Genomic DNA, 27,239 nt, shown 5'->3' on the forward strand with positions numbered 1-27,239 from the left:
CCACTCACCTCAGCCTCCCAAGGCGCAGGATTACAGGCTGAGCCACCGAGCCCGGCTCCTAATATAATCTTTATAGATAACTTTAAAACCTTCGCCAAGCCCAAATGTGAGCTAATTTATGTATTTAATTCTGACATCAAGAAGATTCCTCAGTAGTTTCCAACTCTTATTCAATTTCTGATTTATAGGCAATGACTGTGGTTGCATCTTTCAAGCCTAAGGTGTTTTAAATGACTAAGAAGATGGGAATCAATATCTCATATTTTATTTTAAATACCATAGAGGCTGGTCATAAAACTTGAGGATATCAGCCAGGGTTAGATTCTGCTACACAACCAAGTGAGATAAATTTCTCCCTATTTTTGAATTGCACCCTTGGTGTTTGTTGCCTTATATTTGTTACCCAGAGGCTCTCTTACTTGGTATCCTGCTTACTCTGAACTGTTTTAAACCTTCTGAGCAACTGATGAAGCAAATTGAGCTGCATATCAGCGTAAATGGTCATGTCTTCACTGTAAATTAAAACTTTGCGCATAGTAGGGTTGTTTAATGTTACTTTGAGAAGTGATGGAAGAAAGTGATACGTTCTGCATATAACGCAATATACTCCATAGAGTGAAACTGATATCCTTTCTATCTTGGTTTGCCTAATGGAAGGACAGAATAGCCTTTGAAAGAAGCCGTCCTCCCATTTACCATTTATCCCTTGGTATTGAGAACAGTTAAGAAGCCATCCTGGTTGAATTGGTCTGATAAGGGATTCGTGCTTATCACTATATAGCGGGCTTTTTATATACATAAGGATGCTATACACTTATGCTGTCTGCCTCCCACAAAAATAACAAGATTTCTATCCACCCAAATGAAAAAGGCATGATATTAATCTTGGGAATTATTATAACCTAAAATGGAAAGTAACTGTTTTACTCACTCTCAAGGCACGTTGACCTTGAAATTATATAGTGTCCAGGGAATCAGAAAGTTAAGCAAACTAGGCAAACAAATTACCGTTAGATGATGTAACTTCTCAAGAAACATGTGAATCTTAAAAACTCAAAACTAGGGAAGAAATTATTCAATTTAATTTAAATTCAGATGCTTTAAAATTGAACTGCAGAATGTGTATATCCCTATATTCACACCATAGATTCATATAGTCCCACATTCTAAACAAGGCTAGTTAGAAGTGGAAAACAAAACAAAACAAAACACATTCTAAACAAAGCTAATTAGAAGTGGGGGGGGAAAAAAAACCTGCTCAGGATAACTAACTTTGGAAGAAAAAGCCTTTTTTTTCTATAGAATGGGTTACATTTCTTGCTCCCAGGTATTGCAAAAGACAGCCTCATTTTAATGCACATTGAAATAGAATGAAATAAAATTTGGAAGTACCTGAAGGGCATCCTGATATTCAGCCGTTCTGCATACTTGCATAGTGTGTCCCACGGAATGTGAATTTTAATAAACATGATATCAGGACTTGCAATAGCTGGCTGTAAAGGATAGCAAGACAGACACCATTATTTAGAATCAGAGCTGATGGTATCATACTATGATTTGATGTGGGAGTAAGGACATTGTCCCCTTGATGATGCATGATCACTGTCACTGATCTCGAAGACTTCTATGAATAAAAAAATTTTAATGAAGAAGAACCTTGATAAAAATGTTATAATGCCATTGTATACAAGAAATAACCACCTTTGTGAATTTTTTTTTACATTAGTCATTATCAAAATCCAGAATTTCCCAATCAGAACAATCATGAGCCAATTAAATATTTGAAGTTATTCTTGATGGATTTTTTTTTTTATCACGACCCTCTTCTTCCTGTTCAGAGGGGTAGAAAATGCTGTCAGTTGCCAACAGTCACTAATTGAATATAATTTTTTATTTATTCTTCTACCACATTTTATTTAGTAACTACTTGGTCCTCAAACTACTTGCTAGGTTTTGTGATAATCCTGGAAGGAAAAAAAAGGGAGTAAAGTCTATATTCTCACAGTTATCATATTTGCACACTTACCCTAAACTTTTCATTCCATTTTACTTGTATCAACATATAAGAATGAAGTATCTTTGACCTAGACAAGAAGTTTTTAAGTAGAGTCAAGTGTAGATAGAAATTATATAAAACGCTCATTACAAAAGATACTCTGGTCTAATTCTTAGAAATCCCAGAATTGGATTCCATCATTTGAGTATTTCATTCATACTGCTAGTCAGAGAATCATATACCTTTCTGACCGATTTAATCACCAAGATTCTTAATTTTCATGCAGAAGTCTAAAATAGGTAACTAAATAACTGACTAGTTAGGAATTACACATCACTCATGTTCATAGTCTATGTTAAGAAAAAAAAGATGACACGGTTATTTTCTGAAGTTCCTATCAATGTCTGAGGCCCAAAGAGCAGGAAACAAGTTTGTGGTCATTTTAGTATTGAGTTTCATGAATCATATCCTTCATGTGATTATAACAGTTAAACTTAAATCTGTAATGAAAAAGCTGCTCTTTGCTTCCATTTAGACACACCCACCAGGATGACACATCTGAACTCTATTTGGTTAATATCGTTCTTTTATATTTCCATTAGATGATGTAACTTCTCAAGAAACATGTGAATCTTAAAATTAGAGAAGAAATTATTTAGTTTTATTTAAAATTAGATGTTTTAAAATTGAACTGCAAAATGTGTGTATCCATATATTCATATTGTCCAACATTCTAAACAAGGTTAGTTCACGGATGTGCCAGAACAATATCTCAAATTTGTATTACCAACATTTCTAAACAGTAGTTATAGAACCATGTTATTAGTCTAATAGTCAAACCCAGAGGACAGTGTGACCATCCTTTCCGCTGGTCAGGCACTTTCACAGACCAGCATTGGCTAAAGTTTGTTCCAAGGAATATTATAAAGAAAAAGGTGAGATGGGGCATTCCATGATCAAGTAATTATGGGTTTCTCATTAGAGGACTTCTGAGACTTTAATATGCATGTTCTTGCTCGTATCCAAGCAGGTGATAACGTAGGCTGAATTTCCAAACTTTTAAATCAAGTATTGTCTTTTTCCTTGTAACTTACTAATATTTTATAATTAATTATGGGAAAAACAGCAAAAGACGCTTTCATGTAAGTACAATTTCCAAAGGATTTTCCTACCTGGATAGTACTTTTTTTTCAAGTTAAAGATAAAGTTTCATTAAAATGAAAATTGACAATGCCAGAAGAAGACATAGTGTGTCTCAAGTGTCTACGGGCTTTTTGCTTTAGAGCAAGGTGATACACATTAGTTATGCTTGGGAAAGAATGCATATAATTTTTGAAAATGACCATTGATTTATTCAAATAACTACTTGAATCTGTCACTGACCAAGGAAAGAGAACATTTATGATGTTGATATTTCCAGGCTCTTTTAGTAAATGTCCCTTATAGATTTGGTAGAAAGTAGTTTGTGCAGGAATGAGAGAGATGAGTAAACTTTTTAAAAAACAATGTATAAAGCATAAGCATTCATCTATTTAAATGATTTTTTCATCTAGGCAAGTGAAAGACAAATTTTGTGTTTTATTATAATGTTTCCTGCATTATCCTTATAAAAAATTGTTATATTCAAGATGATAACAAGTCAACTTCCTTTGAAATGATGCTGTTCATTACATTAACTTGCCTCTCACCAAGTACGATTTAAATTTCTTCAATTCTGACTGCCTACTTAGAAGAAATCATCTGGTATGGTAGAAAAAGTACGATGTTTGGCATCACAAAGACTTAAAAATTTCATCTCTTCTATTTATTAGCTCTATGGCTGCTATCAGAGAATCACATGCCTTTCTGACCCAGATAATTACTTATAGTCTCTGATCTTTCATTTTTTTACCTGAAAATGAAGAGAATGATCTCTATCTCAAATATTAGAAAGACTGGGTATGTAAAATACCCGCTCCTAAGAAATTATCCAGAAGCGCTTGTTCTCAGCTGAGAGTTTGCCTCTCAAATCAGACATTACCCAAAATTACAGTTAATTTCAAAGCTTCACTAGACTCTTTCTCTCTGTTTTCTCAATTCATTTTTGGTGGAGACTGTTTTTTTTGTTTTTTTTTAGTTCTGTAAGCCTTCTATAATATTGATTTATACAAGCATAAAGCCAATAACAACCTACAATTTGGCGAAAACTCTGAAGTAGTGACTTGAATTAAGATTTAACTTAATGAGTTAAATATTTTTCTTTGGCAATATAAACCAGACATAAACATAGAGAAAAATACATTTCTGTAGACTTTATAATTTACTCTTTATATATTTAAATTGTGATATGCCTGTATATTATTGCTTGTTCCAACAGGGATATATGTCTTTATTAAACAGTTATTCAAAGAAAAAGAAAACAAGACTTTGAAAATTGCAGAAAACCTATCTAGTCCTCATTTTCCCCAGAAGCTGGAAGAGACCCCCATGAATGAGTCTAGACTCAAACAAATTCAAGCTATTTCAGATTGAGATGTTCAACATGCAAGGTTATTTAAGATAGAGTAAGTAAGACTGAAAAATACACCGAAGCCGGGCTCGGTGGCTCAGCCTGTAATCCCGCGCCTTGGGAGGCTGAGGTGAGTGGATTGCCTGAGCCCGCGGGTTCGAGACCCACCTGGGCAGCGAGACCTCATCTTTACAATTAAAAAAAAAAAAAAATCAGCCAGGCGTGGTAGCGCATGCCTGTAATTCCGGCTACTTGGAAGGCTGAGGCGGAAGGATCGCCGGAGCCCAGCAGGTCGAGGCTGCGATGGCCGGGAGCGGCCACTGCACTCCAGTCTGGGCGACAGAGTGAGACTCCAACTCAAAAAAAAAAAAAAAAAGTAAGTAAACTAGAATGACTGGTGTGGTGGCTTATGCCTAGAAACCCAGTACTTTGGGAGGCTGAGGTGAGAGGATTGCCTAAGCCCACAGGTTTGAGACCAGCCCGGGCAACTTGGCAAGACCTCATCTCTACAATAAATCAAAAAGTTAGCCAGCCGTGGTGGCGTGCACCTACAGTTCCAGCTACTTGGAAGGCTGAGGTGAAAGGATCACCTGAACCCAGCAGGTTGAGGCTATGGTGGCCTTGTGTGTGCCACTGCACTCCAGCCTGGGCAACAGAGTAAGACTCTAACTCAAAAAATAAAAAAAAAGGAAAAGAAAATAAATTAGAGAGAGAGAAAGAAAGAGGGGATTCACCTCCCCAAGGCAAAGAAGGAGACCAAAGCTTAAGAAACATGGCGACAGCCATAGCTCAAAGAGCACATGCTACACCATAGCTTTGCAAGCCGATGGCCCAGAACACTACAGTTTCTAAAGTCTAGTCATGCTGATTGTCAGAGTATAGCAGTAGCATGAAGGAGTGACTAATATGTGTATGAATGTTGGGTGATACCTGGGAAGGCTCGTAACCTTCATGGGAAGAAAACCTAGGTTTCATACTAGCAGGTTATTCTTGATTTGTTTTATTCTATAGTACATATAACCAGACTCCGATACCTCCCTACCTCTTCCACAGCTACCACTCTGGTTTAGATCATTACCATCTTTGGTCTAAACTCTGCAGTACTTTCCAGGGGCATCTTTGCTCACTTTCTTGTTCCCAGAGTCTATTCTTAGCACAAGAGTCAGAATGATCCATTAAAATGTTACTCAAGTCATGCCATTTCTCAGACCCCCATTTCATTCAGAGTGAAAGCCAGAGTGTTGAAATGGTCTACAAACTCTTTTAAAATAGAATCCTCAATGTCTCCATCACATCATCTGCTAGTATACTTCCTCTCACTCACTTTTCTTCTACTACTCGCCTGCCCTCACCCTATATTTTTTGCATCCTCTTTTCTTTTTCTACAGTATTTTTACCTTTATTTAGTTCTGTAATTGTTGTAAGAGAAACATATTTTATTTTATTTATTTATATATACCAGGCACTCAGTTCTTTGCTGGAGACACAGTAGGCATTTACTAAGCATTTTTAAAATGGATGAGTGGGTTAATTTATTTTGAGAACACATTTTACATAACTTCTATCTAGAGCAAGAGTAATGGAGACAAGAAAGCAAATAAGCCTGGACTGTTCTGAAAAGAGGGTGCTATGTCAGGATTCAAAATAGCTTTACAAACAACTTACCTAGTACTGATTATTAATTTATTACTTCTAACCTTTAGGACGTGAAATAATCGAATACACTGAAAGACAGGCATGCTTTAGAAGGTGGTTTCTGCATTAAAATGACTGTCATCCGTGAGTGAAGTGTCAAGCTAAGTGTACACATAGCGAGAACACTTCTCATTCCCTAAGTCTTAAAATATACATAGATCTTTTTTTTTTTTTTTTTTTGAGTTGGAGTCTCACTCTGTCACCCAGACTGGAGTGCAGTGGCTGCTCCCGGCCACTGCAGCCTCGACCTGCTGGGCTCTGGCGATCCTTCAGCCTCAGCCTTCCAAGTAGCTGGAATTACAGGCATGCGCTACCATGCCCGGTTGATTTTTTGATTTATTGTAAAGATGAGGTCTCCCTGCCCAGGTGGGTCTCGAACCCGCGGGCTCAGGCAATTCACTCACCTCAGCCTCCCAAAGGCGCAAGATTACAGGCTGAGCCACCGAGCCCGGTTTATACATAGATCTTTATCAACCAACACGAACTGTGTTGGTTTTTCTTTTATAACTACCTCAAGTTAATTTTTCCTTTGTTATACCTCTATTTAAAAAACAACCAAACAGAAGAAAAGAAAAGTAGTTTCCTTTTCTTGCAGCTACGGGGCAGGAGGCTGGCACAGGGATGATGCTGTCAAGAAGAAAGATTACCTTTTCCCTTGGAATCAAACTGACAATCTGGCACTTTTCTGTTCAGCTCTGATGAAGGCATGCTTTTCAGAGGGAACAAAACACCCACTACCTTCACACTTCACATTTTGATTTAATTATTCCACCCCAAGTTCCCAGGAGGTAGAGAATTCACTCTTGAGAGAAGAGAAAACTTAAAAATTATTTTTTTACAAAGTGACTTTGCAGGTTGTTCGTGCAGAGTGGAAAGAAAATAGGATGTGGGAGCTCACGGTTTTCATGTCCAAGAGAAAGAAATGACTGATGACGAATTCCACCTTGTAAGCGACCCATGTTCCCTGTGCATCCAGGCTGGTTCTTTCAACCGATACTCTTGACAGCGATTCAAGTTTATCTTTCTTGAAAACAAATATGATCATGATACTACCCTGCTTAAAATTATTCAATAAGTTTCCATTTTCTTAAGATAATGATCAAAAATCAAACTACAAGATAGAATGATTTAACCCTAACCATTCTTTCCAAATTCATGTAGTATCCTTTCATGGTATTGAAAAATATCCATGTTCTTCCTCCCACCACCATTCTAATTTTCAGTTGATTCATATCGTGGTGGTGTCTGCCATCAATAGTTTAAAAAGTCATCATGTGATTCTAATGAACAGCCATTACTGAAAACCACAGCAAGCTCTTTAATCCACCTAGTATGCATTTTTCAAATCTCAATTCAAAGTTTATTTGTTTAATTTCACTTGTTTCCTGTCTTCTGGTCTTCCTTCACCCTCCAGACTAGGTCATTTCCGTTTTCTTAAGCCATTTTAACTTCATTTACCTTTCTTTTAGGTCATTTATCATAGTTTGAATTACAAAGGATATCCTAGTAAAGAATCTTGACTGTTGTATTAGTAAGTAGAGACTGAAAGTCACCTTGGATTAGAGAGTCTTTATTGTGCATAGTCACTGAAGTACTCCCTTGGTTATGCAAGTTAATCAAGTGGAAAAAAGTATAATAAGATTTTTCTTTTCTTTTCTTTTTAAATTTGCAGCTCTTTGCTTGGGTAGGCAGAGTTCCTTAGAGAAGTTTAGATCAAATTTCATAAGGCTTCAAGAGTCTTTTCAGAGGGAAGACATAAAAATCCTCCAACTCATCTTCAAAACGAATAACATCCATTCTGGGGAACTAGAGTATCTTTAACCTTTTCACAATTAGGAAAGGAAGTATTTTACCTCAGTAGGGAGAGGCTTGGGAGGAAAGAGAAAGCCAAGACTGGCAACTTATGTTCAACAAAATGGCAATAAATTGCAGCGGGGGCTGGCTCTAATAAAATATGCAGTTGTGGTTGAATAAATTTCCTGACCCAGCAGTTTGGGCAATTTATTCAATAGTAGGGAACAAATCCTAGGAATGTGAATGTGAACTTGAAGAACTGTAATTGTGGAGCCCAGCATGAAAAGCTTCTCTGTCCAGGAATAATAGCACACAAATGGACACTGTCCTGAAAGAGAGCCAATCTGAAAAAAAAAAAAGGAAAGAAATCTCCCAAAAAACTAATTCACTTTTTGGAAGTGACTCAAGAGTGAGAGCTCTAGAACGAATGATCTTTCCTTTAAAAGCAGAAAGGGGCCCTTTTTTGGATGAGTAGCATCCAGTATTATTCTTGGAAAAAGCTTGGAGGGACAAGGAAGAGAATGGCTCAAAAGAGAATCTGAACTCTCTGGCAAGAAAACTAGGTAGTGGCTGTAAGCAAAACCTGCTACAGACACAGGATTTTCTTGTCTGACTCCCATACCCAGTGTAAGTTTAACAAGGCATCTACTTTACTCTTTGGATTCTTCACCAGCTTGCTTAGTGCTTGCCAAAAATATTTGCTGAATGAATAAATAGCAGGAAATATGGGAGAAAAACAACTACCGGTATCATAACATAATTTATGTATAAACCGCTCTGGGAGCAGATGAGCAAATGATTAATTCTATGTGTATGGAGGAGAAATTATAAGAAAATAAGTGAATGAAGGTTGCCACAAGATTGAGTTCATGAGAATTTTTTCAATAAATATTTCTTTAATTAGTCACTGGTGTTAGGAATAATCTGTGTTAAACTTCCTAGAAATGTCTTAAAAAAGAAACAACAAAGGGGGTCAACAGAAGACTGAAGTCAGAATTTCTTTTTTTTTTTTTTGAGTTGGAGTCTCACTCTGTCACCCAGACTGGAGTGCAGTGGCTGCTCCCGGCCACTGTAGCCTCGACCTGCTGGGCTCCAGCGATCCTTCCACCTCAAACTTCCAAGTAGCTGGAAATACAGGTATGCGCTACCACACCCTGCTAATTTTTTGATTTATTGTAGAGATGAGGTCTTGCCAAGTTGCCCAGACAGGTCTCGAACCCGCGGACTCAGGCAATCCACTCATCTCAACCTCCCAAAGTGCGGGATTACAGGCTGAGCCACCAAGCCCAGTTTGAAGTCAGAATTTCAATTGCCTATTCTATAACCCAGGGCAGCCTGTGAATAATACCTTCCTCATAAAGAGTCAAGTCAATGTATGCTTGTTGTATACATATTAATTTTTTTTTAGTTGGATTCTCACTCTGTTGCCCAGACTCTAACGCAGTGGTACAGTCATGGTTAACACAGCCTTGACCTGCTAGGCTCAGGCTCACCTTCTGCCTCAGCCTTCCAAGTAGCCGGAGTTACAGGTGCATGCCACCATACCTGGCTAACTTTTTGATTTATTGTAGAGATGAAGTTTTGTTAAGTTGTCCAGGCTGGTCTTGAACTCCTGGACTCAGGCAAACGTCTTGCCTCCGCCTCCCAAAGTGTGAGGATTACAAGCATAAGCCACCATCCCCAACTAAATGGACTTTGATCAATATAAAGTGGATTAGTTTTTATAGGACCACTGAAAGTTATAGTTCTGTCTTTCCTAATGTGTGTTTTTCAGAAAAATATCTCCAGGAGATATTCTGTGGGAATGAAAAAAGAGTTCCAATGTAATATGTAAGTGCTCATTAGCACACTGATAAAGCTTATTAGCACATTTTCTAGATATTTTACCAAATATTTGTTCCACCCATTTTTTAGAAAACAAATTAAAACCCAGTGGCAATAATTGAGGTGATTTTTACGTAGTTAATTTAATTTTTTACTCAGTAGGAGATTGACTGACTAGATCCCCAATTGTAATACTTTGTACCTAGTTAAAATGTTGAATTAGTTCTAAATGTAATGGCAATTTAAGATATCTGTAATGTATCCTTAGCAAAAGAAACAAAGCAGGAAGTATCACACTTCCAGAATTCAAACTATACTGTAAGGCTACAGTAATCAAAACAGTCTGGTATTGGTACAAGAACAGGCTCATAGACCAATGGAACAGGGTAGAGATTCCAGAAGCCAAGCCTCAATTTTTCAACCAACTCCTCTTTGACAAAGCCTCCAACAGCAACCACTGGGGAGAGGAGAAGCTATTCAGTAAATGGTGCTAGGAAAAGTGGTTGACCACATGCAGAAGACTGAAATAGGACCCTTACCTATCACCATACACAAAAACTAACTCTAAATGGATCAAAGACCTGAATGTAAAACCTCAAACTATAAGAATCTTAGAAAATGCAGGAGACACCCTTAAGGAAATTGGAATGGGCAACCGATTTCTGATCAAACTCCTAAGTGCCTATACCATAAGAAATAAGATAGACAATTGGGACATCATCAAACTGACAAGCTTCTGCAAAGCAAAATAAACCATTAAGAGAGCAGGGAGACAGCCCACAGGATGGGAAAAAATATTTGCCAACTGTATATCTGACAAAGGCCGAACATCTAGGATGCACAAGGAACTCAAACATGCCGAAAGAAAAACAAACAACCAACCAAAAAGCCCCATTAAAAAGTGGGCAAAAGACATGAATAGACACTTCTCAAAAGAAGATATACAGGTAGCCAACAGACACATGAAAAAGTGCTCAGCCTCATTCATCATCAGAGAAATGCAAATCAAAACCACATTGAGATACCATCTAACCCCAGTAAGAATGGCCATCTAATTAATAAAACAAACAACAACAGATGCTGGTGAGGATGTGGAGAAAAAACAATGCTTCTACATTGCTGGTGAGAATGCAAACAGTGTGGTGATTACTGAAGGCACTAGAAATTGACCTTCCATATGATCAGCAATTCCTCTATTGGGAATATACACAGAGGAACTCAAATCATTCTACAAAAAAGATACCTGCACACATATGTTTGTTGCAGTTTTATTCACAATAGCAGAAACATGGAACCAACCATGCTGCTCATCGAAGCTGGACTGGATAAAAAAAGTGATACATATACACAATGGAATATTATCCAGTCAAAAAGAAGGACAAACATATAAACTTTCCAGCGAGTGGATTGCTTGAGCCCGTGGGTTCGTGACCCGCCTGGGCAGCGAGACCTCATCTCTACAATAAATCAAAAAATCAGCTGGGAGTGGTACCGTGCACCTGTAATTCCGGCTACTTGGAAGGGTGAGGTGGAAGGATCGCCCGAGCCCAGCAGGTTGAGGCTGCGGTGGCTGGGAGCGGCCACTGCACTCCAGTCTGGGTGACAGAGTGAGACTCCAACTCAAAAAAACAAGCAAACAAATAAACTTTCCAGCAATTTGGATGGACTTACAGTCAATCATACTCAGTGATCTCTCACAGAAATAAAGAATGGAGTACCATGTGTTCTCACTCATAAGTGGACCTTGAACAATTATAATACTATAAGAAAGGGATTGGCAGTACTGGGAAACTGCCAAGGGAGGGAGGGGCAAACCTCATCAACAAGGGTACCTGCGTAATGAACATTGCATACCTAGCCCTGAATTTTACCCCACATCTTTAAAATAAAAATTTAAAAATATAAAAAAAAAATAAAAATATCTGTAGTGTATTAGTAAACGATATAACTGAATAGCAGAGTAGCATGTATATAATATATATAATGAATAATTTTGTGTAAACTTTTTACATATATTTGTATATACATAGAAAATATGTTAAGAACCACCTAGCAAAATAAAATAAAGCTGTTAACAAAGGAGAGAAGGGTATTAAGGAAATTGGAACTGGCAACAGATTCCTGATCAAACCCCTAAGTGCCTATACCATAAGAAATAAGACAGACAATTGGGACATCATCAAACTGACAAGCTTCTGCAGATATGAACTTTGACATTTTATTTTGTATGTTTCAGTTTTTTGCCTTAGGGTGATTAATCACTGTAATGTGATGAATATGTGTTTTCTAAAACCCTATAGGGTTTAACTAAAGTGGTAAGAATGGTTGTTATTGGATTCTTGAACCTTGAAGAATATGCTTTTACCTCCTATTTTTTGTTTGTTTGTTTGTTTTGAATTGGAGTCTCACTCTGTTGCCCAGACTGGAGTGCAGTGGCCGCTCCCGGCCACCGCAGCCTTGACCTGCTGGGCTCCGGCGATCCTTCTGCCTCAGCCTTCCAAGTAGCCGGAATTACAGGCACGCGCTACCATGCCCGGCTGATTTTTGATTTATTGTAGAGACGAGGTCTCGCCTGCCCAGGCGGGTCTCGAACTCTCGGGCTCAGGCACTCCACTCACCTCAGCCTCCCAAAGCATGGGATTACAGGCTGAGCCACCGAGCCCAGCTCTAATTTTTTAAAGTGAGCTTTGGTACTTTTATTGTTTCACTAAAAAGAAGTACATAAATCCTTTCAAGAACACTTTTTTTAAGGCGTAAAGGAAAAGTAATTAGGAAGAGAACCATTCCATGATATTGCTATTGTGAACAATGCTGTGATAAACATATGTGTGCAGGTATCTTTTTTATAGAGTGATTTGAGTTCTTCTGGGTATATTCCTAGTAGAGGAATTGCAGGGTTATATGGAAGGTCGATTTTTAGAGCTTTTTGGAATCCCCACACTGATTTCCACAGAAGCAGTACTAGTTTACACTCCCACCAACAGTGTAGAAGTGTTTCTTTTTCGCCACATCCTCTCTAGCATCTGATATTTTTTGAGTTATTGATAATGGCCATTCTGACTGGAGTTAGGTAGTATCTCAGTGTAGTTTTAATTAGCATCTCCTTGATGATTAATGAGGCTGAACATTTTTTCATGTATCTAAAGAGGACTGGATAAAAAAATGTGGTACATATACACGATGGAATATTATGCAGCCATAAAAAAGAACATTATCATGAATTTTGCAGCAACCTGGATGGAATTAGAATGTATAATACTGAGTGATCTGACACAGAAACAAAGATCTCAGTACCACATGTTCTCACTCATAAGTGGACCTTGAACAACTACGGTAATATTATAGGAAAAGGATTGGCAGTGGCAGGAAATTACAGGGGGAGCAGGGAGTTGGGGCTAACGGTAGTCGATATCTGCCTGGGGAAAGGGGTGGGGCACACCTTATCAATAAGGGTAACTTCACAGTGAATATTTGTATACCCAACCCTTAACTGTACCCCACAATTTAAAAAAAAAGAAGGAAAGAAACCATTCATAATTTCAGCGTTAACATACAGGTATTATCGGTCTGGTAAACACTTTTCTTCCAACATTTTATTTTTCTTTTCGCATAGTTTTCTATTTTATGTTGGTATAATCAGTCCTTATTCAGTTTTTAAAATTGAAAAAATAGTCATGCCCTCTGAAACATATTTAAATTGTATAAAAATATAGAGAGTCAAAAGTGAATACAAATATAAATGAGGCTATAAACAGGTATTTATTTTACATTTGGGAGAAAATAGCTATATATTTTGTAAAGTTTTATGACACACTTCTTATTCTAAAACATAATTGATCATATCTGTTCTAGTATATTACATCATATAACTAATAATAGCAAATCACCTACCTCCTTCTCCAGCATCAAGCCTTCTGCTCTGAGGTTCTTTTCAAATGTGTTCCTTTTGTCATATTGTATGTTAGTCTTTCTATAAACCAGGATGTAATCAATTCGCTTTTTGCCATCTTTGAATAGAGGCCCACTGGATGCTATGTAATTCATGTCATTCTGGAAATAAAACAATGATTGTTAATAGTGGGAGTTAGACAAGCACACACATTTTGGTCGCAATTACTTCTGTTTAAATGAAAGTAATTCAGTATAAAAAATGTACTTTTTATATTTCCATTGGAAGATATGGAAATATAATTAAAGAAAACTTGCAATCTACCACAGGAGACACACTAACAAGTGATGTTCCAGGATTTGAAATTAGATGGTCTGACATCTGCACTTGGGTTCTCTAGTTGCTTGAATCAAAATGCATATGCTTTCTTTAATAGGACCTTGTAAAATAATATTATAAAATAATAAATCATACTTATTTTATTTACTATTTTTTATTTAATAATAAAACTATACTAACAGATGTTGAGTATTTACTAAGCATCATGCCCAGACATAAATGCTTGCTATACTTTATCTTCTATACTACTCACAGTGTGCATTTCAAAGATACAGATACTAAGACTTAGAGAACTTAAGAGCCGAGAACTGAAACCACCTTAATTTCCTCTGCTAAATAATACTCTGACCAGGTATTACTGCCTAAACCTATGTTTATAAATACTGAAAACAAACATTAATTCCTGAGCTGCTTTCCTCAGGAAACAATTGGTCCTAGGATATAAGACAGAAAACTAACTAAAACAGCTTATGTAACAAAACAAATAACTTGCTCATTAAGACAGCTTTAAGGCCTTCACCTTGCTGTACCCACAAACCAATTATTTTCCATAGATTCTGCCCAATTTTTAACCCAGTTCTTGCCTTGCAAGACGCAGTTTAAAATGACCCTACCCTGCAATACTTTGAAAACTCTTTCCTAACTTCATTCTTTTGAAACATAAACCCTACTAAAACTAAAACTATCCAGGCAGTAGTATTCTTATTTACGTTCACAAAATCAGCTTTACTGATCACTAAATTGTCCTCACGGTCTAAGAAGAAGGGGGTTTTACTAGTATATCATCCATACACCATAGAAACAAGACTTTGATCCAATTTTATCTGACTTTAGGTCCATGTTCTTAGCCATCATCCGCTTTGTGTTCCTTTCTCCACTTTCCTTCAAAGTATCTGCTCATCTGCTCAACTATCAGTTTAATGTGCCTCATAGAGGCATTCTTAAGATTCAAGAAATGTCCTATCAGCTGAAGCACTATCAGATAATTTTAGGTAAAGGAATCTCAGACTACTTTGCGAGAGCCTGACTGGGACATAGATGCAACTTCAGGTAAAATATTCTGGTCAGTGAGGACCAGAATAACCAAGTGTTCAAAAAGATAAAGGTCAAGGAGTCATTCAGGTGAAGCAACAGGTAGAATGTTTGAGAAACAATCATTCTGCAAGGACAGGTTATGTTATCTCAGGAGCCTCTGTTGGGCTCTGGCTTTGATTAAGTTCAAGTGTGTAAGTCCACTGTACTAGAGGACTGCTCTGGCCCCAGTGTACTAGAGACTCCCAGGCTCAAGGATGAGAAAGCGCTACAAAGTCTTTTCTTCAATGAATAAAAAAGTATTGAGATTTTCAGGATTATTTTATTGGGTACCATAAAGTAACTAATGACCAACAGCAGTAGTGTCTCTGGAGGCTTGTAGATCCATAATCTAGTAATAATTCCAATGATAGCTATCACTTACTGAACACTTACTATGTACCAGACATTGTGCCAAGTTCATCATAACGAAATTTAATTTAATCCTCATAATTCATTAATATAGATATTGACATGAGTACACAGAAGCCAAGGAGGTTGAGTAACATTCAGATAGGATGTTCACAGGAAAGAAAATAGTGAAGTCACACTTTCACTTATTTGATATTCTATCTGGCAGTCCTGACTACTTTATTGAAAAAGACAAAGAGGTATACACAAGAAAACATTCCTGGGACTGGGGCCAGAGCAGTTACTAAAGGGTACCAAGTCATTTCCAGCTTTTATATAATAGGAATACTGGGGAATTTTTGACCACTAAAGAAGCAGGTAAGCTCAGATTTTAGAGGGCTTTTTACCTCCACCATTTCAGAGACTTTACTCATCAGGGTCACCAAAGACATATTCATTGCTGTGTCCAATTATCAATTTTCTGTCTTCTTCCTGCTTTCGATTTCAGTATTTGAACCTCTATTCTATTTAATATTCCATATTCCTTTGACTCCAAAGACATTGCATGCATTGAGATTCTCTAGTTTAGTGGTCTCTCATTCTCAGATTTTGATGGTTTCTCTCTACCTCTAATTTGTTAATGAACTAGTCCCAACCTTGTGATTTCATCCAGTCTTGTGGATTGAAATAACCTTCTAGATGTTTACCCACTACATGCTTAATATTCACAGGCTTGTGTAGCCCACTACCTTCCTGATTTATTCATTTGAATGTTCAGTGGGCATCTGAAAGCTAACTGTCCACAATGAGATTCCTTTTCTCCTCCAAGCAGGTATTTCCTACAATCTTCTTTAGTCAGGTTGATTGCAACTTTATCCCTTCAATTACTAACATCAAAAATATTGAGTCATCTTTGTTTTCACTCTCTCTCTCACTCATCTAACATTTCAAATTATCCAGAAGATATTTCAAGGTATATTTGAAATCTGACTATTTTCCAGACCTTCATTACTACCATTCTGGTCTACAACATAATCATCTTTTGGTTGGGTTATTGTAATAGCCTGGCTTATATCTTAGCGTCTACATTTTCTACTCGAAAGTCTGTTCTCAACATGACAGTTCAGTTACCTGGGTGACCTGTGACATTATAGATTAGATCACACAAGTCTTCAATACAGTCCAATTGCTCCACATGTCACTCTTCACTCTTGATCCTTCTTCCTCTAATCTATTTTTTCTTAGAATCTATTAATTTCTAACATGCTATATGACACTAAATGATTTATTATCCTTTATGTATTACTGTGCTATCCTTCTAAAATATACATTTCATGGAGTTGGAGTTAAGACTTTTTATTTTTACTGTTTTGTTCACAAAGTATTCCAAACATGGCTAGATGCATCGTTGGCATCAACAAATTGTTAGGTAGGTAGGTAGGTAGGTAGGAAGGAAGGAAGGAAGGAAGGAAGGAAAGAAGGAATGAAGAAAGGAAGAGGAAAGAAGGAAGGAAGAAAGGAAGAGGAAGGAAGGAAAGAAAGAAGAAAGGAAGAAAGGAAGAGGAAGGAGGAAGGAAGGAAGAAAGGAAGAGGAAGGAAAGAAGGAAGAAAGGAAGAGGAAGGAAGGAAAGAAAGAAGAAAGGAAGAAAGGAAGAGGAAGGAAGGAAGGAAGAAAGGAAGAGGAAGGAAGGAAAGAAAGAAGAAAGGAAGAAAAGAAGAGGAAGGAAGGAAGGAAGAAAGGAAGGAAGGAAGGAAGGAAGAGAGGGAGGGAGGGAGGAAGGAAAGAAATATATTGCACAGGCATGTGAACATTTCATTTCAATGTTATATATATTATGTTCAGTAACATATGTATGAGCAATACAGAGTTGAAGAATATCAGGCTGTAGCCAGAGAAAACCCATAATGAGTGCGAATAGCCAACAAGGGTCATCTTGGTGAATTTACCTCAGTCAGTTTTTAACAGGCACATAAAATTAGACCATGTCATTAATTTGTAACTGATTCCTGACTGATTATCTGTTCATCAGATTTTTGAGTTAATAAAACGTCATATAACACATTGGCTAAGGTGGTGAGATCCGGATTCAGACACCCTTGAATTCTAATTAGATGTCTTCTTAGGCATTCAATTGAACTACAGAAATTAAATGAGGATAATAATATTACCAACATTGTAGGATTATTATTATGACTAAATGTGAAAATGCATGCAGAACACTCCTAACATTGTCTGACTCATCTTAAGAGATCAGAAAAAAAGTTAGCTATAAAAAAAGGTAAAATTTTAAAAATATGTAATTTATTAATTGATACTGGGATTTTTCTTCTTTTCCAATAATTCAAATGACGCCTTTCTCTCTTTGAAAAATAATCTTTCTCAGTCTGGCTCGGTGGCTCAGCCTGTAATCCCGTGCCTTTGGGAGACTGAGGCGAGTGGAATGCCTGAGCCCACGGGTTTGAGACCTGCCTGGGCAACTTGGCGAGACCTCATCTCTACAATAAATCAAAAATTAGCCGAGTGTGGTAGTGCACGCCTGTAGTTCCAGCTACTTGAAAGGCTGAGGTGGAAGGATTGCCAGAGCCCAGCGGGTCAAGGCTGCGGTGACCGGAAGCGGCCACTGCACTCCACTCTGTGTGACAGAGTTAGACTCCAACTCAAAAAAAAAAAAAAAAAAAAAAAAAAAGAAAGAAAGAAAAATAATCTTTCTCAAGACAAAGACAGCTAGAAACATGGGTAAGTCATCCAAATGACATTGGTGTGCATATGGAATAAGGGTAAAGGAAACCAGAAATCCTTTGCATATAATTGTGAAATGTAATTTACTACAAAATACAAATTGCAATAAAAAATTGTTAGCTTAATGAATTGCTACAAAGCATACATACTTAAATATGTATACCTATATATCCCAAGTCAACAAATAAAACCTCACTAACTTCTGACATTACCTTTGATGCTCTCTCAAACGAGATGTCCTCCATACGCCATAAATTATCATAACTCTATCTGTTATTGTATTACTTTATTTCATAACATTCTATTTTAATCATCAAAAGATACACATTACACACTAAGTTTTATTTCTGTTTCAAAGTTTATGCAAATGCAAGCATACAATGAACAATACCTCATGTCTAGCTTCTTCAATACAATATTATAGGAGTAAAATTCATGTCTAACTTTCACGTAGTTGCAATTCTTTTTTCATTATTATGTAGTTTTCTATTATGTCAGTGTAGCAAAACATATTTATATTTTCTACTGCTGATAGGCCTCGGGGTTGTTTCCAGTCTTGGCTACTATAAATAAAGTTATAATACACAATTATATCTATATCTTGCAGTATATATGTGTATGCACTTCTACCGGGTGTGTACCTAGGAGAAAAATTATTGATTCCCAGAAAATTCTTATTTTCAACTTTTTTAGAAAATGCCAACCAATATTCTAAATCAGTATATAACTCTACCAGTATCACTCCAGTTTCCCATGTTCCATGTTCCCATGGGTTTATTCAAGAGCCAGCAACCTGAGGAGATGGTGGACTAATGTCTCAAAGGTCATCTCAAGTCAGTACGAATTTCAGGTTCTTTTTTATGTTAAGGATTGGAGAAGGGACTGGGGTTAGGATCCAGAAGGATGCCAGCAAGGGTTTGAGGAGGTTGAAAAGATTCTTTTTCTTGGTCAGGACACTTTGTTTCTTTAATTCTTTACCAAAGCATAGTCATTGTGTATACTCCTCCTTTTCCCAGAGTTAGTCTAGACAACTGCATACTTGTTGTTCCTACATTATACTTTTCAGTGTCTCAAAATTATTCTAGCCTATGTGCAAGCATGAGAAAAGGTCCCCTTAAACAAAAATGGAGTTAGCTATGTTAGTTACTTTGCTGTTTTTATTGTTTCAGTTCCTTATCCACAGTCTTCCTTACTGTGGTTTCATTTTCCACAGTTTCAGATACTTATGGGCCACTATGATCTGAAAATATTAAATAAAAAATTCCAGAAATAAACCATTCATGTTTTAAATTGCACGTCTCTTTGTCCAATGTATGCACACTGTATATGCTGCCTGCCAATTAGTTGTGAACATCATCTGACATTCAACCATAGATATTGTTGTGGTTCTATGGTCCAGGATCATCTGAATCAGATGATCTTCCTTCTGATTTATCATCAGGTCAGTCGTAGCCTAATGATGTATCACAAGGTCTACAGCATTCATCTCACTTCATTTCATCGTGTAGGCACTGTATCATCTAGTATCATCACAAGAAGGGTGAGTACAGTACAAAAAAATATTTTCAGAGAGACTGTATTCACCGAACTTTTATTGCACTACAATTGTCCCTCGGTATTCTTGAGGGATTGATTTCAGAATCCTCCCTACCCACTTAGCACCAAGAAAACCAAAATCCGCAGATGCTCAAGTTCTTCGTATAAAACAGTATAGTATTTTCATATAACCTACGCCCATCCTCTGTTACACTTGAAATCATTTCTTGATTACTTATGATACATAATACAATGAAATTGCTATGTAAATAGTTGTTAGACTGTATTGTTTAGGAAATCATGACCCCAAAAAATAAGTCTTTACATGTTAGTACAGACACAACCATCCTTTTTTTTTTTTTTAATACTTTCAGTTCATCGTTGACTTAATTCATAGATGTGGAACTGACAGATACAGTGGACCAACTGTATATTGTTATACTTTTTAAATTTTTTATTAGTTATTATTAATCTTTTACTGTGTCTGATTTATAGATTAAGATTTAGCATAGGTATGTGTGTATAGGAAAAAACAATACTTTCATAGGGTTAAGTACCATCTGCAGTTTCAGGCATCTGCTGGGGGTCTTGGAAGGTATCTCTCACCTTTCAGTAGTCAAGAAGAGACCACTGTACACAAATGTATTAATTTTAATGTCAGATTTATCAATTTTATGGTTCATGTTTTTGTTTCTGTTTAAAATTTTTTTCCTATTTCAAAGTCATAAATATTTTTTCTCCATTATTTCTGGAAGAATTATTGTTTGTCCTTCAATAATTAGATCCAAAGTATACTGGAACTGAATTTAGTGCATGTGACATGTGGTAAGGGTTATGTTTGATTTATTATTTCCATATGGTTATCCAATTGTTTCAACAGCTTATAATAAAAGTATCTCTTTCTTCATTGCTTTGTAGTCCTGTTTTTGTCCTAAATCTAGTCTCTATATGTGGGATTGAATATTATAAAGATATTTCCCATTCAACTATATTTGTGAAATGGTCAGAGTTCATTCACCAACCCCTTGATTGTTGACAGATTCTACCTCAGGTTACTGATCTTGACCTGGAACTTATTGTATTCAGGTCTTGATCCAATCAATATATGGTGTCTTTCAAGGCATCACATAACATGTGTGGCGCCGTACAAATGGAATCTTCTTTATTACTGATTCTTGGTCTACTTAAAAAAAAATTTGTTATACTTTGTAGCATGAAAGATTATACCCTTCCCAGTGTGCATGGCTCTCAAGTGCTGCCAGCATCTGTTTTCACCCACAATACTCCTTTTCTACAAATTTTAGTGTTCAGAAACAATGTCACCAATTACTGCTATGATCATTTAGTGGGTATTTCTATTTCTGATTGGATTTAGAGAGTGATAGGTACAGACAAGGTAGGGCATAACTCTGGCCTACTCAGAAGATTGCCCCTGTTAAGAAAGGCAAGCCAGGCTCAGCGGCTCAGTTTGTAATCCCACGCCTTTGGGAGGCTGAGGTGAATGGATTGCCTGAGCTCACGTGTTCGAGACCCACCTGGGTAACTTGGTGAGACCTCATCTCTACAATAAATCAAAATAAGCCGGGCGTGGTAGCGCGCGCCTGTAGTTCCAGCTACTTGGAAGGCTGAGGCGGAAGGATCGCCGGAGCCCAGCAGGTCGAGGCTGCGGTGGCTGGGAGCGGCCACTGCACACCAGTCTGGGTGACAGAGTGAGACTCCAACGCAAAAAAAAAAACACAAAAAAACAACGCAACGGGTGTTTCATTTCTTGTGACCACAATGTTAATAATACGTGTGACCATTAGTTGACTTTCAGTTTATGAGGACAAGAATCTGTGTTCTAGGCTTTAGTTTCTTAATGCTATCCTACTCACTCTGCAAATAATGGAAATCTTTTTCATTAGTTTCTGGTGGTTGCATGTATTTTTGACTACCTATATCCTTTTATGGCTGTTTTAAATGTTAAATTAAAAGATTGCAGCCTAGACACCGTTAGTTTGATGCCATGTTTTACCAGGAAGTTCTAGCTCTACACTCCCTTTTTTTTTTTAAGTTGGAGTCTCATTCTGTCACATAGGCTGGAGTGCAGTGGCATGCTCACAGACACCACAGCCTTGACCTACTGGGCTCAGGTGAGTCTTCCACCTCAACCTTCCAAGTAGCTAGAACTACAGGGATGCACCACCATGCCCTGTAAATTTTTTGATTTATTGTAGAGTTGAGGTCTTGCCAAATTGCCCAGGTTGGTCTTGAACCCATCGAGCTGGGCAATCCTCTCACCTTGGCCTCCCAAAGTGCTGGGATTACAGGCTTGAGCCACTGTGCCTGCTCTAGCTCTCTTCAAATTATCAAAGACTTTGGCATGCAAGTAAAGTTTATTTCTGTTACAACCATTTTCCCCTAGTGGTTCTCGTTACAAACCCTGCTTCTATATAGAGCAAAATAGTTGTTTTGTGTCATGCAAAATAACCATCAAGAACGTGAAAATGGGGAAAATCACATATCTGATAAAAGGCTTGTTTCCATAATATATAAAGAATGCATATAACTCACCTCAGTAAAAACACAAACAAAGCAATTTTAAAAAAGATGAAAGATTGGGTTTCTATTTGAAGAAACAAAATATTTTACATTATATTGTGGTAATGACTGCATAATCCTACAAACATACTAAAAACATTGAATTGTACACTTTAAATGAGTGATTAATTATTTGTAAATTTTCTTCCAATAAAGCTGCCAAAATAAATTATAGATAAATTATTAATTGTGAAACGCACAGGAATATAGCTTCTAGAAGCTAACAGAAACTATTCAGAGTAGCTAAATAGTTTTCAAACAGGACATATGATATTCATGCAGGAATGGGCAATGTAGAAACAGAAATAAGATGATATAGAAATAGAAACAGAATAAGATCCCAGAATGACACCAATATATATATGGCTGAGACAGAATGAAAAAAATCCATAAACTTTTCATGGATATAGTAGACTACTCAATTGATGACTTAGAAAAACCGTTAAGTTAATGGAAAGAAATACAACCTTAACTCACAATTTACAATTTACAAAAAAGGAAAAAAAAGAATTAAAGACTTAAAAAAGAAAGCAAATTTAAAAAAATTTAGAGTAAAATATGAGAAGATTTTTTTTTTTTTTTGAGTTGGAGTCTCACTCAGTCACCCAGACTGGAGTTCAGTGGCCGCTCCTGGCCACCGCAGCCTCAACCTGCTGGGCTCCGGCGATCCTCCTGCCTCAGCCTTCCGAGTAGCCGAAATTACAGGCGTGCGCTACCACGCCTGGCTGATTTTTTTATTTTATTGTAGAGATGAGGTCTTGCCTGCCCAGGTGGGTCTCGAACCCGTGGCCTCGGACAATCCACTCACCTCAACCTTCCAAAGGCGTGGGATTACAGGTTGAGCCACCGAGCCCGGCTGAGAAGATTTTAAAAATGATTTTGGTGGGAGAGTTTTGTTTGTTTGTTTGTTTGTTTGTTTGTTGAGTTGGAGTCTCATTCTTTTTTGCCCAGGCTGAAGTACAGTGGCACGCTCACGGCCACCGCAGCCTCGACCTGCTGGGCTCAGGCGATCCACCACCTCAACCTTCCAAATAGCTGGGACTACAGGCATGTGCCATTACACCTAATTTTTTTTATTTATTGTTGAGATAAGGTCTCCCCAAGTTGCCCAGGATGGTCTTGAACCTGTAGGCTCAGGCAATCTTCTCACCTCAGCCTCCCAAAGTGTTGGGATTATAGGCATGAGTAACTGCACTCGGCCTGTTTGTTTTTAACAAGAAAAAAAAAAGTACCAGCAGCAGTTATTAACAATAACAAATACGGGTAATTGGTAAATACAATTACTTTCAAATAAAAGCTTTGTATGTTTAAAAGCTATCATAAAGATTGTGAAAATATAAGCTACAACTAGAAAATACTTTTCAAGAATATAAACAATAGAGTATTTGCCTTCAGGGTATATAAACAAATGCTCTACATTAATAAGAAAAGGTAAACAATTCATAAAGATAGGTAAAATACAGACATTCGACAAGAGAAAAAATATTGCATTATCTGAAACAGCAGAAGACTGGAAACAAAACAGCCCATTAGCTGGAAAGTGAAAAAATAAATTGTGGTCAAACATTTAATGCCACTTATTTTGTAGTCATACAATAGAATATGATAGCACGAATATGTCTGTTTAGATATCCATCAAAGCAGACTACTAAACTCTACATAAGTAATATAAGGTACCTTACATATTTTTTCAAGACCTAAAAACAATGCTTAATGTTGTTAAGAATGTCTGTCTTACTCAGTGATCTATCACAGAAACAAAGACCCGAGTACCACCTGTTCTCACTCCTACGTGGACCCTGAACACCTATCATAATACTACAAAAGAGGGATTGGCAGTAGCGGGACACTGCCAGGGGACAGTGAGGTGGTGTGTGGGGGAGAAGGAACATAACATCAATAAAGGTGCCTGATTCTAATCCAGGTGAAGTGAGGTCCAGTGGGAGGAGCAAACTTCACTTGTACATAAATGACTTTATGTACCCAATCCTAACTTGTACTTCACATCTTTAAAATAAAAAAATTAAAAATTTTAAAAATTTAAAAAATAAAATACAAAAGAATATATCTTATGTAGCAAAAGTATAAAATATTCCTAGAAAAGCAAATGCTAACCACCAAAATCTGCATAGTGGTTAGTTCTCTGAGACAAATTGAGGAAAAGGATCAGAGAATATTATATCAGAGTCTCAATTTTGGCTGTAATAATTTGTTCTCAAGCAAATATGACAAACAACTCATATCTAGTAAATCTGTGTTGGACATAGCATGTTATAGCTTAATATGAGCTAATAAATATGCTTTTTTGTTTATATGACCTATCCACAATAACAAATAATTTTAAAAATCAGCATGACCTACGGTCTTAGGAAGAAACTATCTAGGATTGTATTTGTTCAGCAGTTAAATTTTTTTTTTTTTTTGAGTTGGAGTCTCACTCTGTCGCCCAGACTAGAGTGCAGTGGCCACTCCCGGCCACCGCAGCCTCCACCTGCTGGGCTCCGGGATCCTTCCGCCTCAGCCTTCCGAGCAGCTGGAACTACAGGTGCGCGCTACCACGCCCGGCTGATTTTTTTTTTTGATTTATTGTAGATATGAGGTCCCGCTGCCCAGGCAGGTCTCGAACCCGCGGGCTCAGGCAGTCCACTCACCTCAGCCTCCCAAAGGCGCGGGATTACAGGCTGAGCCACCGAGCCCGGCAGCAGTTAAAATTTTTACTTGCTTTTTTATTTTTGGCACGTTTGTTACAGAAAATCCCTTTACACTGTTGGCGGGAGAGTAAACTACTACAACCCCTGTAGAAAACAGTTTGGCGATTCCTAAAGGATCTAAAAATCAACCTTCCATATGATTCTGCAATCCTCTTACTGGAAATATGCCTAGAAGAACTCAAATCAGTCTATGAAATAGATACCTGCGCACTCAGGTTTCTTGCAGCATTATTCACAGTAGCAAATACATGGAACCAAGCCTGCTGCCCAACAAAAGTGGACTGGATAAAAAAATGTGATACATATGCATGATAGAATGTTACACAGACATACAGAAGGAAAAAATTATGAACTTCACTGTATCTTGGACAAACTTGGAGTCTATCATACTCAGTGATTTATCACAGAAACAAAAAACTGAGTACCACATGTTCTCACTCATAAGTGAACCTTGAACAATTATCATAATACTATAATAAAGGGATTGGCAGTAGTGGGAAACTGCTGGGGGGGGCACATTATCAACAAGGGTACCTGCATAATCAACATTTGTATCCCTGACCCTGAATTGTACCACAAATCCTCAAAAAAAAAAAAAAAAATCCTACCTACAAGTTAAGCTTCAGTTTCCTCAGCTGTATAGCATAAAGGGGTAATAATAACCTTGCATGACTATTTTAAAAATTGCATGAAGCCAGGCTCGGTGGCTCAGCCTGTAATCCCGCGCCTTTGGGAGGTGAGTGGATTGCCTGAGCTCGCAGGTTCAAGACGCGCCTGGGCAACTTGGCGAGACCTCATCTCTACAATAAATCAAAAATCAGCCGGGCGTGGTAGTGCGTGCCTGTAATTTCGGCTACTCGGAAGGCTGAGGAGGAAGGATCGCCGGAGCCCAACAGGTCGAGGCTGCGGTGGCCGGGAGCGGCCACTATACTCCAGTCTGGGCGACAGAGTGAGACTCCAACTCAAAAAAAAAAAAAAAAAAATTACATGAGTTGAACACTCTGTGAAACATAAAATGGTACTCACCCTATAGTTATTATTGCAACTGAAGACCTTTAAACTGTAAACTCCAATTGTAATCATAACTCTTAAACAATATATCCCCTTCAGTCTACTACACTTGTACCAATGCCATCATTTTTAGAATGGAAATATGATGAAATAAGTTTATCAGAGATATTAAATTGAACATTTGGTCACTGATGACTCAGAAGGCATTCCATGAGGTCCAAAGGACAATTATTAGGAACCAATGATCACCTCAGATTATGTGTTGAACTACAAACATTGTTAAGTCCCATAATGTCAACCAGCTAAGACAACTTTCTAATCAACTTTAAACACTGTGCATCTGCCAAAGATCAGAAGGAAATACAAGGAAAATAAATTGAAGAATTTACTGATAGTGTGAGAATGAACACTTTTATCGTAAAAGATCAAATTTAAAATGCAAAATAAGATAAAATGCCACTTTATTGTAAAGAAATATGGAGAGTTAAAGTTTATAGGAAATTTGAAAAAATCAGGAACATAATTTCAATGCATTGCTTGCGATCATGAATGCCACACTCTCTTGAGAAGCTCACCAAACAAAAGTAGAGTTTCATCATAAAGGGACACTTGATGATTTCCAACATATGTTTAAGACACTCATTTAAAACATCAGAAACCTCAAGGTCTGATGAAAATATTCATAAGAAACAACTTCATTTCTATTTCTGGTTATTTGGATCAATCTTTGCCATGGAAAGAAATTACACCGAGCAAAACTTAGAAAAACAAAACATTGGAGAGTTCACAAGATAGTGAGGAATTGCTAACTCAAGTTCAGGACAAAGCAGAAAACTGAAATAAAGAGCTAAGCTGCATATCTGAGCACTTGGGTCATCTTTAGCCCCAAGGATATTTGCAGATCCTGAGAATATGGGCTTTTGTGTGAACACTTTTCTGTGTGTTAGGTGCCCAGGATACAGCGGTGAATGAGTCAGACAGCCCAGTCTGCACAAAATATTTTTAGGTCACCTCAGTAGTAAATGTGCTTGAAATATTAGAATGTTCCCTTCATTTGGCTTTGCATTTGTAACAGATGAAAGGCAGACAGGTGCTGAAAAAGGAGAAACTCAACACAGCTAGGTCAAAGTGTATAAGGGCAGGTTAAACTTACCTGAGTTGTTTTTTTTTTGAGTTGGAGTCTCACTCTGTCGCCCAGACTGGAGTGCAGTGGC

The 27,239-nt window shown here is 37.4% G+C and overlaps 1 protein-coding gene across 2 annotated transcripts in view; it reads right to left on the reverse strand.

The window, feature by feature from the left end:
* The window catches only part of ANO3 (anoctamin 3), a 198,583-nt gene that overhangs the window by 120,832 nt on the left and 50,512 nt on the right, over nt 1-27,239 (reverse strand). For both annotated transcript variants that reach the window (XM_008056070.1, XM_021711366.1), the window contains 2 exons: nt 13,689-13,847; nt 1,393-1,493 (listed from right to left, as the gene is read on the reverse strand). In XM_008056070.1, the coding sequence (XP_008054261.1) occupies nt 1,393-1,493; nt 13,689-13,847 (260 nt within the window). The remainder of the gene's footprint in view (nt 1-1,392; nt 1,494-13,688; nt 13,848-27,239) is intronic.

This window comes from Carlito syrichta, unplaced genomic scaffold, assembly GCF_000164805.1.
Source record: "Carlito syrichta isolate Samal-C Ts95f unplaced genomic scaffold, Tarsius_syrichta-2.0.1 Scaffold302088, whole genome shotgun sequence".
In the NCBI taxonomy this organism is placed as follows: domain Eukaryota; kingdom Metazoa; phylum Chordata; class Mammalia; order Primates; family Tarsiidae; genus Carlito; species Carlito syrichta.